The sequence below is a fragment of the Emydura macquarii genome, unplaced genomic scaffold, assembly GCF_026122565.2.
Source record: "Emydura macquarii macquarii isolate MOO-44397 ecotype Brisbane River unplaced genomic scaffold, CSIRO-AGI_Emac_v2 contig_2292, whole genome shotgun sequence".
In the NCBI taxonomy this organism is placed as follows: Eukaryota; Metazoa; Chordata; order Testudines; family Chelidae; genus Emydura; species Emydura macquarii.
Genome location: NW_027132429.1, coordinates 1081078 through 1097044, shown reverse-complemented (window position 1 = coordinate 1097044; position 15967 = coordinate 1081078). Strand labels below are relative to the sequence as shown.

Below are 15967 nucleotides of genomic sequence, written 5' to 3'. Positions count from 1 at the left end.
CCCCCCCCCGAGGGTGGGGCTGGGGGGGTCAAAGGGGCGCTGGCACAGCTGGCGGGGGGGGCGTCGGATCCCTTGTATCTACCCCCCCCCATTTTAACCTGGGAGGCGCTGGGCAGACGTGGAGCTGGGGCCCCCGACACCCCCCCGAGTCTCCTGCGACCCCTGCCCCCTGGTGGCCCCGGGCCCCGTGGCGGGATGTGGGGGGGGAACCTTGGGAACGTCCCGCCCCCGCGCGGTGCCTCAGTTTCCCCGCTCGCCCGTTAGCGCTGGGGAGGGGGGCGGGGGCAGGGCCTGGCGCGGGGGCCCCGCGGTTCTGCCATCGCGATCACCCGCCACACGCGGGGCAGGAGCCCGGGGCACCGCCCCAAAGTAGTGTCAACGGGGGCCGGGCCCGCCCCGACACCGGCCAGCCCCGGGGAGGGGGGGGCTGCCGCAATCTGACCCCGCCCAAGGTGCCCCCCCCCCCCCCGCCATGGCCAGGTCCCGGCCCCGCTGCCCAGTTAAGGAAAGTGCCTAACCCGCCCCCCCCCCCCACCCGGGACAGAGCCACGCGCGACCGCCCCATGGATCTGAGCCCCCCCCCCCCCAACCCCGCTAGAAGACCCCCCATAGAGACCGGCCCCCCCACCCCATAGAAACCTCCAGCTGCAGTGCCATGGTGTGCGCATCCCCCCCCGGGCCGTACCCCCCCCCCCGGCCATATCCCGCCCCCCGGGTGCGGACTCGCTCCGCTCGGGACCGCGGGTCCTGCCCATACCGGCTGAAGGAGCGAAAGTCGCCGGCGGTGCCGCGCGCCCGGTTCCGTTGGGGGGGGGGGAGGGCCCCCCCCCCACCTCCCCCAGAGAGGGGAGAGAACCCAGGCGTCCCGCCCCCCCCCCCCCGCGCTAACCACTAGCCCCCACTGCCCTGTCAGACCTGGGGATGGAACCCAGGGTCCCGGCTCCAAAGCCCCCCCCCCCCATCCAGGGTGTTCACCGCTGACCCCCCCCCCCCCCCCCCCCCCCCCCCCCCCCCCCCCCCCCGGCAATAGCTCCTGACAGCGCGGCCTGAGGGTCTAAACCCTGGGGGGGGGGCACCGGCTGTGCCATTGGGGGGGGGCGATGTCTGGGGCAACCAACCCCCCGCATCCAGAGGGGGGGCACCCGCATCCTCCAGCCATCACTGGGGGGGGCACGGCTTGGTCGCTGCCGCGGCGTTCACCCAGTAGCCCCCCCCCCCCGTCAACCTTCCCCAGCCCACAACCCGCCCCGCCCCCCCAGGCCCATCCCCCACCCACAGCTGGGCCCCCCCCCCCCCGGCGCTCAGGGGCTGGCGGGGGGGGGAGGCCGGGACTCTGCAGCTGACTCAGCACCAACGGCCGGGACCCCCCAGCCCGACGAGCAGCTGGAGCAACGGCTCCGCCACCGCAGCGCGGCCCTGCCGGGACCGGCAACGGGGGGGGGGCTGCGGACCCCAGGATTCCCCCCCCCGCCCTGCCGGTGCCCCTCACTCCCGCCCTGCAGCGCCCCCCCCCCGTATCACAGCCCTGCCCCCCCGCCCCACGTGCTGCACAGATTCCAGCCTGGCCCAGGGGTGGGAAGAGAAACTGAGGCACAGCGCGGGGACGCGGAGTCAGCCAAGGTCCCCCAGTCGGATGGGGCGGAACTTGGGGGCTGGGCTGTTCTCAGGGGTTTGGGGGTTCAGGGACACCACCAGGGCCCCCCCCCAGTAAGTGTGTCCCCCCCCGCACAGCCAGCTCCATGGGGGGGGGCTGGAACCCCCCCATCGTCTCCAGGGTTGCTCTGGGCTCCGCGCCGGACTCTTCATGGGCATCGCCCCTCCCCCCACTTTCCTTGGCCGGGGCGGGGGGGCCTCCCCCCATCGCTGAGTCGTCTCCCCCCGCCCCGGGCCTCCCCGCCCCCCCCCCCATCGCTGACCCTCCCAACCCGCGCCCCCCAGGCCCCGCTGCCACCCCAAAGAGGCGGGCTCGGGGCAGGCACCGGCCCCACATTCTCCGCCCTTGTCCTGGGGTCCGGGGGAATCCCCCAGTGGAGCCCCCCTCCCCCCCGGACAGGCCAGTACTGTGCCCAGGTGCTAGGACGCCCCCACCCGAACAAACCCCCCCCCCAGGCCTTCCAGGAACCCACCCCCGCTCTGCCCCATGGATCCGCCCCCAGCTCTGCCCCCCCACCTTATTTCAGGCTCCCAGACCCTGCCCCCCCCCCGCCTCGGCGCCCCCCAAGAACCAGGCTCAGGCTCTGCTCTGCGCGCTCGGTTTCTTTCGCTGGCCGCACGGATACAGCGTTAAATTAACACCGCCGGGGCCCCCCCGCCTCCCGCGAGCAGGGCAGGGCCCCCCCCAGGTGCTGCTCACCCCCCCCGGTGGCTGATTGGGGAGCAGCAGCGGCCCCCCCCCCCCCAAGTCTAATGGCCTCTCCCCGGACGAGGGCAGGGCACGGGGCGGGGGGGGTCTTACCCCAGGCCCCACGGGGGGAACAACACAGACAAGTCCAGTCCGGGGGGGGGGGTCTCTGCCAATGGGGAGCGTGAGGCGGGGGGGGGGCCCTCTGGGGCGTTGTCCACCCCCCCTTTCCCACGCGGAGCTGACACGGCTCCTCGGCGTCCGGCAGCGGCTGAGACTGGATGAAATTCATCACACGGGCGGCTGCGCCGAGGTCCCGGCCCCATTTGCTCCTGGGGGGGGGGCGCAGGTGTAACCCCCCCTTGCCATGTGGGGGGGGGACGTCTCCCAAATCCGTCCCACAAGGGCCGCCCCCCCCCCTCCAGTCCAGCGTCAGCCCCCCCCCAAAATCCGGTCTCGGGGGGGGGGGCCATTTATCACCGGGCCTCCCCGGCGGCCGTGGGGCCCCCCAGAGTCCGGCGCGCCCGGGCCGCCGCCCGCTCGCGTTTGATGGGGCGCGGGGGGGGTCCCCGCGGCTCCTCGCCCCCCGGGCGGCCCGGCGGCGTGGCGGGCGGGGGGGCCTTGGCCTCCGGGCCGTGGCGGGGGGGCGCGGCGGGGGGGCCCGGCTCGCCCGTGGCCGTGGCCTGGTCGCGCAGCAGGCGGACGAGGAAGTCGATGTAGCGCATGGCCAGGCGCAGGATCTCGTTCTTGCTCAGCTTCTTGTCCGGCGGGTGCGTCGGGATGAGCCGCCGCAGCTCGGAGAAGGCCCCGTTCACGTTCTGCTGCCGCCAGCGCTCCCGGCTGTTGGTGAACACCCGGCGGGCCACTTTCTGCGGCTGGTGCCCTGCGGGGAGCGGGGGGGGGGCGTTAAACCCGCCGGCAGGGCGCTGAGATGCAGCCACCTCTGGGGTGTAGCCTGGTTATACAGGGATCCGACACTCCCCCCCCCAGCCACCTCTGTCGTCCAACACTGACATGCAGCCACCTCTGGGGTGTAGCGCGGGGGGCTGGTTATACAGGGACCCCCCCCGTCATCTGACACTGACATGCAGCCACCTCTGGGGTGTAGCCTGGTTATACAGGGACCCCCCCCCCGTCCAACACTGACATGCAGCCACCTCTGGGGTGTAGCGCAGGGGCTGGTTATACAGGGATCCCCCTCGTTCAACACAGATGCAGACACTTCTGTTGGGGGGGGGATGTTTATACAGCTAGCCTCAGCCGGGGCTGAGATGCAGCCACCTCTGGGGTGGGGCGGTATGTGGGGGGGGGGTGTTGTGTAACAGCCACACCAACACACCACACTGCAGTTTAATCTGGGGACGCTGGACCACGTGTTGCCATGGGTGAGGCTGAGCCGGGCTTGTCATGCCTGGCACTGAGGCGGGCAGTGGGGGGGGGGTCTAGTGGTTTGGGGGGGGGTGGAGCCAGGATGCCCGGGCCCCCCCCGCTGGGAGGAGGCGGCACTCACCGTCCAGGATCTCCTGCTCGAAGTGGCTGGGCCGGCGCTTGAGGCGGCTGCTGGGGAAGAAGCTGAAGGTGGCGGCGGTGCCAATGTAGACGCTGGGGAGGGGGCAGAGAGCAGGGGGTCAGGGGCCAGCAGGGGCGCACGGAGCCCTTGTTGGGGGGGGCAGGGAAGGGGTGTAGGGGCAGCGTCACCGTGCAGCCCCGCCCACTGTAAACCAACCCCGCCTTGTCACCCTCACCATGCAGCACGGGGGGGGGGGGGGGGGGGCGGTTTCTGGTAGGTGGGGGTCATGGTCCCCTAAACCCATTCCACCTCCCACCCCCACTTTAGGGCTGACTCAAGGACTGGGGGGGGGGGGCCGGACACAAGCAAACCAGGGCCAGGGCGAGGGCCTATTCTTGGGGTGCTGTGGGGGAGGGGGTTACACCCCACCTGGGCCCTTGTACGGGGGGGGGGGGCTTACACAGTATTAACAGCACTGAGACTTTCACCCCCCCCCCCCCAAAAAAAAGGGCCAGACCCCCCCCCCCAGCTTCAGCCCCAGTCCCCCCAAACACTCCCAGCACTGACCTGTTGAGAAAGGGGTGCGGGTGGTACTGCGGGGGCAGGAGCGGGCTCTGCAGGCCGGTGAGGGGCAAGGGGGCTGGGGGAGGCGCAGGGGTCAGGGCCGAGAGTGGGACCAGGGAGGGGATGGGGTGCAGGGCCGTCAGCTCAGTGGTGGGCACCTCCAGCGGGGCCGGGCGCTTGCTGTGACCCAGGCTGATGACGGGGACGTCAGGGGGCAGCTGGGCTGGGGTTGCGGGGGGCGGGCTCCCCTTGGGGTCGGGGCTTGGGGTGGCGGGGGACTGGCTAGCGGGCGAGTGGCTGGCGGGAGGGGAGGGTGGGGGAGGGGGGCTGCAAGGGGGCGGGGGAGTCCTCAGCTTCTCCATCATCTTCCGGGCGCGGCGTGGTGCGGCACCTCCGGACGGGGCCAGGGCTCATCTGCTGGGACAACACAGGTAGGGTGAGACCGAGGTAGAGGCCCTGCTGCCTGGCCCCCTCCCTGACTCATCCAGCCCCGTGTCCCTCCTCCCCCCCCCGCCACGCAGCTCCTGATCACACCAAAGGACCTGGTTTTGAAGCTGGGGAAACTGAGGCACAGTGCCAGGAAGTGACTCGTCGAGGGTCACCCAGCCGGCCAGCGGCAGAGCTCGGAACGGAACCCAGGAGTCCTGCTGCCCAGCCCTGTGCACCGACCGGCATGCCGTGTACGTGTGGATCCAAGTCACCAGGACTAGTGCACGGCCGTCATTTCGGAAGGCGTTTCTGAATGCCCCAAACATTCCCCGGTCACCCGGCCCTGGGACACCATGAGCAAAGGGGCGGGAGGATGTGGCCGGCCCCATTCGGCCAAGGGCTCTAAAGCCTGTAGCCTCTTCCGGCCACACATTTGCCACGGATCATTTTAAACCGGAGTAAAGACACTGGTGTGAAATGCTGTGTGAATGGCTCCACTTCGCTATAACAGCTGGCTTGTGTTGGTTTGGGTCAAACCGATGCCCAAGTAATAAATCAGCCAGCGCTAACCAGTGCTGAATGGGAAAAATCCAGTCCACGGAGCTGGGCAAATACGGGATTTTTTCCGGTTCGCTGGCAAAGAAAAATTGGGGAAAGCAAACAATTTGTTGGTAATTTTTCAGCATTTTGGTGAATCAAAAAATCAGGATAAAAATTTGGTTCTGGTTGAACAAGGGGTTTTGCTTCGCTTTGGAGCTTCTGCCTCCCCCCCCCCCCCGGTGAAAAAAATGGACAATAAAATTCATGGTAATTTCGAATTGAAACATGAATCCTTCGCAAAACGTCTAATCGAAACAGCCCAAATGGTCCCGACGTTGGGGTGTCCGTTCCCCCCTTCACGGGGATCTGTGTTTGTTCACCAAACAAGGGCTTGGTTGGGAAACGTCTCCTGGATCTTCTCAGCACCCGTAGAACAAAACCCGTTGAAAGTCCCCCCGCACGGCGAGGGGGGTCAGAACTTTCATTGGGCCAACTTCTGTTGGCGGCCGAGGCGAACTTTCCAGTGCCACGGAGGGCTTCTTCGGCGCCATGACTCTCAAGCGCGTCTCTCTCGCCGACAGCCGTTGGCCCAATGAAAGATTTTCCCAAATTCCCAGGCAGACCAAATTATAGCAGCTGGGACTGGGGGCTCCACAAGGCAACACGGCTTTTGTCCTCTGCACTCAGCGGAAATCGCTTTGGGGTTCCAGCGTAGCCAGGGGCGAAGCCTCTTAGAACCAGATCTCCAGCACCAGTTTCACCAAATTGGTTTCTGAGGCCATGCAATTCTGCAGCTATAAGTGGGCGGCCGGGCCGGGACTTGGGTCTAAGACTGGCTCCAGCCGATGTAGCTAACGCTGACGTGTTGGGGAATTAGCATCGCCCCCCACAGCTTTACACTGAGATAACGCGGTGGGTTGTTGCTCCGCCCCCCTCTCCCCCCGGTGTTATTTGGGCTACGTTTGGGAGTGTGGAGAACTGCTGGGGCGAGCTGCTCCCTAAATGCCAAGGGAAATAAACACATTCCTTTTGGGTCGCTAATGGGAGTGAACTGGAAAGACGACACCCAGGGTTGTTCGCACGGGCAAGGAGGCGTTTTCCAAACCCGCTTCCGGGTTATGATTGCCCAAAGCGTTAACAGGGACGGGCTGATTTCTCCAGCGTCACATCTGACCGAGGGGGCTTGAAATGAGAGTCATCCCGACACCTGTCGCAGAGCCACCAGCCGCTGGAACGCAGCCTGCACGGACACTGCCGTCGGGTTTAAATTCTCCCTTCGAAATGCCGCTGCCCGGCAAAACTGCCACCAATGGTTTCACCAGCACATGTATTCGGTGGCTGGGAGAGATCAGGGCCCCCCCTTGTGCCGGGCACTGTCCAGACACAGCGAGAGAGAGGCAGCCCCCTGCTCCGAAAAGCCCACAGTCTAAACAGACACAGGCAGGGCTATTTTCCCTATGGTACAGGTGGGGAAACTGAGACACAGAGGCGGGACTTGCCCGCGGTACCACAGGAAGTCCCAGGCCGGGGCCGTAGGCAGAAGGGCGCTCTTCCTCTCCATTGCGGGGGGGCGCCTGGGGCGAAGTGGTGCGGGAATTGGCGGCCCCCCTACGTGTCCTCAGAGTGCGTATGGGGGCATGCACGTGGCAGTGGCAGGGAGCCCCCCCCAACCTCAGCCCCGCTGTCCCCTTGCCTCGAGGGGTCACCCCGTCTCCCCAGCTGGTTCAACGCGGCAAAGGGCTGAGCTGCAGACAGAGCCGTGGCTGGAGGGAGCCAGGCCATGCAGGGAGGGGTGTGTGTCTGTGCGTCTGTGTGTCCCCCTGAGGCTCTGTGTGTGTGTGTGTGTGTGTGTCTGAAGCTTTGTGTGTGTGTGTGTCCCTGAGGCGCTGTGTGTCTTTGTCTGAGGCCGTATGTGTGTGTGTGTGTCTATAACAGTGTGTATTTTTCTATTTTCGCTTGACTAAATTTGGGCAGGGAAGGGGGCATTCAGAACACGCCCACCCCACACACATTACAGTGCTCAGACACACATCCCCAGTGTACACACACACACACACACACACACACGTGCGCGCGCCTGTACGGGATGGAATCTGGGGTTGCACGTCCAGGCTGGCGGAGGATTCTCAGCCCACACAGCAGGGGAACGCGTCTCTGCAGGGCCAGCCCAGGGCGAGACCGGAAAACGTGGCTGCATGGGGGCCGGGCGGCCTTGCCCAGGACGGCGGCAGAGCACGGACGTTCGGCACGGCGAGTGTTCGTGTGCCCGGCTGCCCAGCAGTTACCAGCAGCCTGACAAAGCTGCTGCTGCCTGGCTGGGCCTGTTGCTTCCCAAATGCCGGGTCCACCTGACTCGCTCTCACGTTTGACTTCACTGTGTCTTTGTATTGGTTGCACTGGACGCCATGAGACCCCGGGCCGTGCTTCAGCCAGCCACAAACTAGAGAATCCTGGAAGAGGAGGGTTGGGCGGGTCCCCAGGAGGTATCTAGTCCCACCCCCTGCTCACAGCAGGACCCACCCGACTAAATCATCCCAGCCAGGGCTGTGTCCAGCCGGGCCTTAAAAACCTCTAAGGATGGAGATTCCACCGCCTCCCCAGGTAACCCATTCCAGTGCTTCACCACCCCCCTAGGGAAACAAGTTTTTCCTAATATCCAGCCTACACCCCCCCCCCCCCCCCACTGCAACTTGAGCCCATTGCTCCTTATTCTGTCACCTGCCACCACTGAGAACAGCCTAGCTCCATCCTCCCTGCAACCCCCTTCAGGTAGTTAAAGGCTGCTATCAAATCCCCCCTCATTCTTCTCTTCTGCAGACTAAACAAGCCCAGTTCCCTCAGCCTCTCCTCATAAGTCTTGTGCTCCAGCCCCCTCATCCTTTTCGTTGCCCTCCGCTGACTCTCCAATTTCTCCACATCCTTCCTATAATGGGGGGCCCAAAACTGGGCACAATACTCCAGATGTGGTCTCACCAATGCCGAGTAGAGGGGAATAATCACTTCCTGCGATCTGCAGGCAATGCTCCTACTAGTGCAGCCCAATATGTCGTTAGCCTTCTTGGCACCCAGGGCACACTGCTGACTCATATCCAGCTTCTTGTCCACTGTTACCCCCAGGTCCTTTTCTGCAGAACTGCTGCCTGGCCCATCAGTCCCCAGTCTGTAGCTGTGCATGGGATTCTTCCGTCCTAAGTGCAGGAGTCTGCACTTGTCTTTGCTGAACCTCATCAGGTTTCTTTTGGCCCAATCCTCCAATTTGTCTAGGTCACTCTGTATCCTATCCCTGCCCTCCAGCGTATCTACCCCTCCACACAGCTTAGTGTCATCTGCGAACTTGCTGAGGGTGCAATCCACCCCATCCTCCAGATCATTCATGAAGATGGTGAACAAAACCAGCCCCAGGACCGACCCCTGGGGCACTCCGCTTGTGACCGGCTGCCAGCTAGACACTGAGCTGTTGATCACTCTCCGTTGATCCTGATGCTCTAGCCAGCTCTTTATCCACCTGATAGTTCATTCATCCAACCCAGACTTCTGTAACTTGCTGCTAAGAATAACTTGCTGGGAGACTGTATCAAAAGCTTTGCTAAAGTCAAGGGATATCACGTCCAGCGCTTTCCCCACATCCACAGAGCCAGTCACCTCATCACAGAAGGCAATCAGGTTGGTCAGCCATGACTTGCCCTTGGTGAGTCTGTGCTGACTGGTCCTGATCACCTTCCTCTCCTCCAACCATGGCTGCAAGTTGGCCACACGAGAGATGCTCCTAGCCCAACCCAGCTGAGCTGTTCTGAGCAGGCCTTGACGCCAGCCAGCCACCAACCGCTAAGAGTTTTGATATCGGGAAACGTGTCCTGCCATTTGACCCTGCAAAGAGACTGAAGACAGCCCGTGCGGCGCACGCATCATAAGTGTCCACATGAAATTGCAGAACTACTAATGGTGGTAAGTCACCTATTGCTTAAATCAGCCTCCGTACCAGATGACAGGAAGGTAGCTAAAAGCTGACCTTTAAAAAAGTCTGCGGAGGCGATCCTGGCAATGACAGGCTGGTAAGTTTAACTCCAGTACCATGCAAACTGGTTGAAGCGATAGCAAAGACCAGAACGATTAGACACATGGAGGAACCCAATTTGATGGGGAAAAGTCAACATGGCTTTTGTGAAGGGAAATCACGCCTCACCAATCTACTGGAATTCTTTGAGGGGGCCAACAAACATGTGGACAAGGGGGACCCGGTGCAGATAGTGCCTTTGGGCTTTCAGAAAACCTTTGCCAAGGTCCATCACCAAAGGGTCTTAAGCAAAGTAAGTGGTCATGGGAGAAGAGGGAAGCTCCTCTCTTGGACCAGTAACTGGGTAAAAGATAGGAAACAAAGGGTGGGAATAAACTGTTGTTTCCAGAATGGAGAGAGGTAAATAGTGGAGTCCCTGAAGGGTTTGTGCTGGCACCAGCGCTACTCAACCTTTGCATAAATGAGCTGGAAAAAGGAGCAAACAGTGAGGGCAAAGTTTGCAGCTGATACAAAATGACTCAAGATCGTTAAGTCCAAAGCTGCCTGCGAAGCGTTACAAAGGGATCCCACAAAACTGGGTGACCAGGCAACGAAAACGGCAGATGAAATTCACTGTTGATAATTGCAAAGTACCACGCATTGGAAAACATAAGCCCAACCATACATACGAAGTGGCGGGGTTTCAATTAGCTGTTACCACGCAAGAAAGAGAGCGTGGAGTCACGGGGGCAGTCCTCTGAAAACAGCCACTCGATGTGCAGCTCAGTCAAAACCACTCGCAGCTTGTGAGAAACCATTTAGGAAAGGGAAAGAGACTGAGACAAAAAATACCCTAATGCCACTCTCTGGAGCCCTGGTGCGCCCAGACCGTGAATACGCTGCAGGCTGGGTTGCCCCCTCTCAAAAACGATACATTCAAATTGGAAAAAACAGTGAAGGGCAAGAGAAATGCTCAGGGGCCCGGCCCAGCTTCGGTGTGACAGATCTATCCAATCATGACTGGTGTGGGGAAAGTGCCTAAGGAAGTGTTATTTACCCCACAGCGTAACACAGCAGCGAGGGGTCACCCGCTGACATTAGGAGGCAGCAGGTTTAAAACAAACATGAGGAAGTGCGGCTTCACACTCGGCGCCGTCAGCCTGTGCGACTTGTGGGCTGGAGTGCTGTGCAGGCCAGCAAAGAATGAACTACATTCATGGAGGACGGGCCCATCAATGGCCGTTAGCCGGGACGGGCAGGGACACAACCCCGGCTCTGGGCATCTCTAAACCTCCGACTATCAGAAGCTGGGCTGGACGAGGGGGGCTGGATCACTCAGTAACGTGCCTGTGCTCTTCGTTCCCTCTGAAGCAGCTGACACCGGCCGCTGTCAGAGACAGGAACCGGGGCTAGGTGGACCCTTGGGCCGACCCAGCCACCACACTGCGCCCCCACGCTCCAGCCTTTCTGGCCAGGCCACATTGCAGAGTCTGCGGACTGACCCCCAAGGCCTCGGGCGGGTTTGCGGCAAGAACCGGCTAATTTTGCAGGCCCCGATCTGAGTTTGGCTGGTTACACAAGCAGCTGGGATAACCTGCCCCGGCCTGCCCCCACGAACCGTACCGGGCCGTGGGAGTGGGTGACACGAACCGAGTCGTCTGTGCAGGCCAAGGGGAGTAATCGGATGCCAGGAAAACAGCCTGGAGAAACTACACCCGAGCATGCCCCGTACCCCCTGGAGTAACTACACATGAGTGTGCCCAGTACCCCCCCAGCGTGATCACACACGAGTGTGCCCAGTACCCCCGGAGTGACTACACCCCAGTAAGCGTTAGTATCTTTTCTGGCTTAGCTCTCAGGGTAAGGGCAGTACTACCCCGGGGTAACGATGGTCCCAGCCTGGCTCTCTATCCCTGAGTAAGGCTTCCCAGCCTGTCGGGCCCCTGGCACAGAGACCTGGGCTTTCTGGCCCCCTTCGCGTACCAGCCCTGCTGGCATCTAGGTTTCACCCAAGGTGGCCAAGAACAGGCCACGGGAGGCAGGACCCGTCCCTGCTGAAGCGAACCTGATCAGCCAGGCCCAGCGGTGGCTCCAGTGAGGGGGGGGGGACTCAGCCTGCGGCCCCAGCAGGTCGGTGACTGAACCTTGTCAGCAAGGACGGGCCCAGCTTCGCTCTGGGGCACAGAGGGGCTGGGACTTGGTCAGCATCACACAGCAAGTTGCGGGCAGTGGCAGCTCTGGGGAAAGAACCCAGGAGTCCTGGCCCCCCACCACCCTCCCAGAGCTGAACTCGCCTGGGCACGAGAAAGTTTGTCCTCATCTCTAACCTGACTCTCCCTCGCTGCAGATTAAGCCCATTTCCTCTTGTCCGACCTTCAATGGGCACGGAGAGCGACGGGTGCCCGTCCTCGCCCTTATAATTTATCACGTCCCGCCTCAGTAGCTTTTCTCAGGACTAAACGCCCAGATTTTTTAACCTTTCCTCCTACATCAGGTTTTCTAACCCTTTATTGCTCTCCTCCGGACTCTCTCCAGTTTCTCCCCATCTGTCCTGTCATCCAGTGCCCCTGTCCCCCCTGTCCCCACACAAACCCTCTTATAGCAAAGGGTCTAAGTTTGAATCCTGTGCTAAGAATGTGCAGCGCCTGGCACAATTGGTCTGTGTCTAGGCCACCCAAACTACACCTAATAAACAGGGCCCTAGCAAACTCACGGGCCATTTCCCCAAATTTCATGGTCACAGCATTTTAAAAAGCTTGAATTTCACGGCTTCAGATATTTAAATCTTGCATTTTACGGGGCTGTCGCGAAGCATGACAATGTATATAAAGATGGCAAAATATAAACCTGTAAAGCCCTCAAGTCAGCATTGCTCAGCCTGGGGGTCCCAGCCCAAAAGGGGGTCGCCAGGCTTTTGTAGGGGGGTCGCAGAGCTGCCTTCAGAGCTGGGCACCCGGCCAGCAGCTGACGCTCCCCGGCCACCCAGCCCTGACGGCAGCACAGAAGGGTGATAACGACCCCCTTTTGGGTCAGGACGCCCAGTCTGAGGAACGCTGCTTATGGTATAGGGTAAGAGGACACAGAAGACCAGATTTCACGGTTGGTGACACGTTTTTCACAGCCATGAATTTGTTAGAATCCTACTAGTCAATAATGTAGGGCGCCCAACACAGTGGGGCCCTGTTCCAGGACTGGGGCCCCTAGATACTACATAATGTAAGATACTACATACTACATAATGTACAGCACCTGACACAATGGGATCTGGTTCCATGACTAGGCACTACTGTAATACACCTAATAAATAAACTCTGTCCCAATAGGCCAAGTCACTGGACAAATAACACTGAGTTAAAACACTGAATGCAATCCTGCTGGTCCTCATCTGATCTGGGACTGCAGGGCCTGCCAAGGGTTTATTTCCACTCCAAATTGGTCCAGACCCACTCCCCAAAACGTATTTTGATCTCTATTTCCATTCCCCAGCCCGGTGGCCTTTTTCAAGGGGAAGGCAACTGAAATCAGCAAAAGCGAGACAAGAAAAAAACAATGTTCCGTTTCATGTGGCTTGACACCATCTTTTGTCTGGGCCGCGGGGCGATAAAAACACAGAGAAATGGAGGAAATGGTTTTGAAAATGCGTTCCAAATCGATGCAATCTGAGGCAACTTCCAACCCGATTTGTTTAACCAGCGTCCCCCCCAACCAGACAAACCCAGAATCAGAGCCACTTTTAAATTAAAAAGCCATTTTAAGATGAACAAGTAGCTAATTTTTCTAGAAGCAATTCCAGCTGTTGGTTGCCAGTGGATTGTTTCTGGTCACTTTCATTCTGTCCCTCTCTGACCTCAGAAGAGACCGAGTTTTCCTGATGATGTGATATCCAGGATTAAAAGGGGGGGTTGAATTAAAGAACAAAATGACCCAGGTTGGATTTATAAGACAACAACATTATAGTCACCGTGGACAACTCTGCGTCCTGGCAATGGCCTGCCAGCGAATGCCAGCTGCTCATTTAAAAACTGGAAAGTAAATGTGTGTGTGTGTGGAGCTGTGTCTCGCTCATCAACACAGACCCACGGTGTGAGCCGGACCCTCAGCTCCCGTCAATTCTCACGGCTCCATGGAATCATGGCGTTATGGAGGTGCCTTGAGCGCTGTTGATAAGGCCGCCGCGGCGCGGCTTGCCTGGATTTCAGATGCCAAATAAATAATAATAATAATAATAATAATAAATGGCGTTATGAAAATGTACACCAATGTACGCCAGTGTACACCAATGTACATCAGTGTACACCATTTGAGAATCTGCCCCTGCATAGCTATGAAACCAGATTGATTTACTGGCTTCTGATTTGTTATATTATGTAAAAAGTATTCTAGTTTGCCACTGATTTCAACGGGACCCTGATTTCTTTCTTTCTTTCTTTCTTTCTTTCTTTCAATATACTGACACAAAAATATTTCAGATGAAATATACTAAATATAAATAAATACATGATAAATCTACTGTTTATATAAGATGTATGTCTGTATCACACATAATATAATATAATATAATATAATATAATATAATATAATATATATATACATGATGTATCTGGTCTCTAGACGTGTGTCTATATTATAATATCATTACACATGAATGAACAGATACACGTGTTATATACAAATGTAGCTGTGTGCTCACTCTGTGTGTGTGTGTGTATCACATAATTACACATATCCCATCTACACAACGAAGATCAGCTGTTTGTATCTGTAACTGGGCATACACAATCTTATTTCGCACGTACAATCCCTGTCCAGGCAGAATCGGGGCTGAAATACTTGGCAGGGTCGGTCACTAAAATATAAGCCAATAAGGGACATTTTCATCTCATGAAACCAAATGTCCAGAGCGTTCAGACACTGGCGAATTAATTTGCCCGTGAATTTAACTCGGATTCTAAAGTCTGGAAAACTCCGCGCAATTGTGTAACCAGAGAGACCCGACAAGAGACAAACGTCCCGACCTAGGGAACCGGCCCGGGTCTCAGCTCTGACTCGATCCGGTTTAACAGGGTGTTTTCATGGGAAGGGAGGCGCGGGGCTGATTTAACGCTCCGGGTTAATAATCCGCAGCCCGACACGATGAACACAGGGAGACAGGGGCGGAATTCTCCTGACACATTCACCCGCCGCAGGATCTGGCTCACGTTTTGGTCCGGTTCAGATTTCTCCTTTTAAAACCAAAATGTGTTGGGGGAAAAGAAATCGGGCCAATTCCGGTTTCTATTTTGCTCCTCGCGGGGTTTTTTGATGCGGGTCGTTTTAGCCGATTGGGCTGAACAGGTTCGAATAATAAATTCGGATCAATCGATACCGGAGAAAGCAAAAGGGGCCCCGCAAAAGAGACAGATTTCGGGAGCAAAGATTCCCGGGGCGGGAGGAGCGGCTCCTTGGACGAGTCCTGGCCGACATGGAAAAGCCAGGAATGGGATCTCAAAGCGCAGGACATGTCTCTGGTTCTTTGGCTTCTGGCTCAGATCCGCAACGAAGAAACCACCAAAGAAAAGGGAAGCGACCGGCCAGGCTAAACCCGGAGCGAACCGCGGCCATGCCTCGCTTTAAAGGACCCCCGAAGTGGCTCCGTTTCACTAGATTTCACCCTCCGCCGGCTGCGAACCCGGCTCGGCCCGACCCCCCGCCGGCGCTAAATTCCAGCCTGGAAAATTGTCCCAGGAAAAGGCGCAACCCCCTCCCACCCCGCGCAAACTTGGAATATTCAGCGGATCAAACGTTTCAAAATCGCCCCGCGCCCGGCGCAGCAAAGAAAACCAAGAATCGCTCCTGCCCCCGGCCCCTCGCCCCGCCAAAGCAGGTGCCTCTCCCGGCTGCGCCCCACATTTCCACCCCCCCACGAAGCCACCGCTGGAGCCCAGGGGGCGGGTGAAGGGGCCCGAAGATTCACTCGGCGGGGTGGGGGGGTCGTTAAATAGGAAGCCCCCCGGGAAGCGCCCGAGCCGCCAGCGTCTCCCTGCCCCCGGCCCGGCCTTACCCCCAAACCCGGCCGCGTGTTCGGGGCCGGGCCCCGCGCTGCGTGTCCATGATCCGGCTCCGCTTTTCCGTCTCCTCGGCTGCTCCCGTCGCTTGGCGCTAGGGTGACAATTTGGGGGCTTTTTTTGGGGGGGGGGGGGGAGAGGGACTGGAATGAAACAGACTGAAACGTCTTTCCCGGCCTCAACCCCCCCCCCTCCTACATGCGACCCCCCCTCGCCCACACGTAGCCACCCTCTCTCTCTCTCTCTCTCTTTTTTCCCACGGGCAATATGCGGCCACTAAGATTTGAAGAAGCCTGGTCCACCCCCCCCATCTCTCCTCCCCCCCCCAGTTCTCCTCCCCCCCCCCCAGCGAGGTTTCCTGCTCGTTGGACAGGGGATGTTCTGCCGGGTGCAGATAAGAGGCGAGGGCCTGTCTGTGCCGCGCTGATAAGGAAACCCCTAAACCGAAGCGGGAGACTTGGAACGAAAACAAGAGGAAACGAGCGGAATAACAGGCCAGCAAAGCGGAGTCACCAGGAGCGTGGAGTCTGCGGGGGGGGGGGGGG

General features: G+C 59.7%; 1 protein-coding gene across 2 annotated transcripts; it reads right to left on the bottom strand.

The window, feature by feature from the left end:
- Positions 1 to 2785: 2785 nt before the first annotated feature.
- LYL1 (LYL1 basic helix-loop-helix family member) lies at positions 2786 to 15656 on the bottom strand. Of its 2 annotated transcripts, none has more exons than XM_067560369.1 (4): positions 15419 to 15656; positions 4419 to 4832; positions 3852 to 3943; positions 2786 to 3224 (listed from the first exon to the last, which is right to left on the bottom strand). In XM_067560369.1, exons 2-4 carry the CDS (start codon positions 4778 to 4780, stop codon positions 2818 to 2820), a joined length of 861 nt encoding a protein of 286 aa, XP_067416470.1. In that variant the 5' UTR covers positions 4781 to 4832; positions 15419 to 15656; the 3' UTR covers positions 2786 to 2817. The 2 variants fall into 2 exon arrangements, with proteins under 2 accessions (XP_067416470.1, XP_067416469.1); XM_067560368.1 differs by having other exon boundaries at positions 4419 to 4829.
- Between the last annotated feature and the right edge of the window lie 311 nt (positions 15657 to 15967).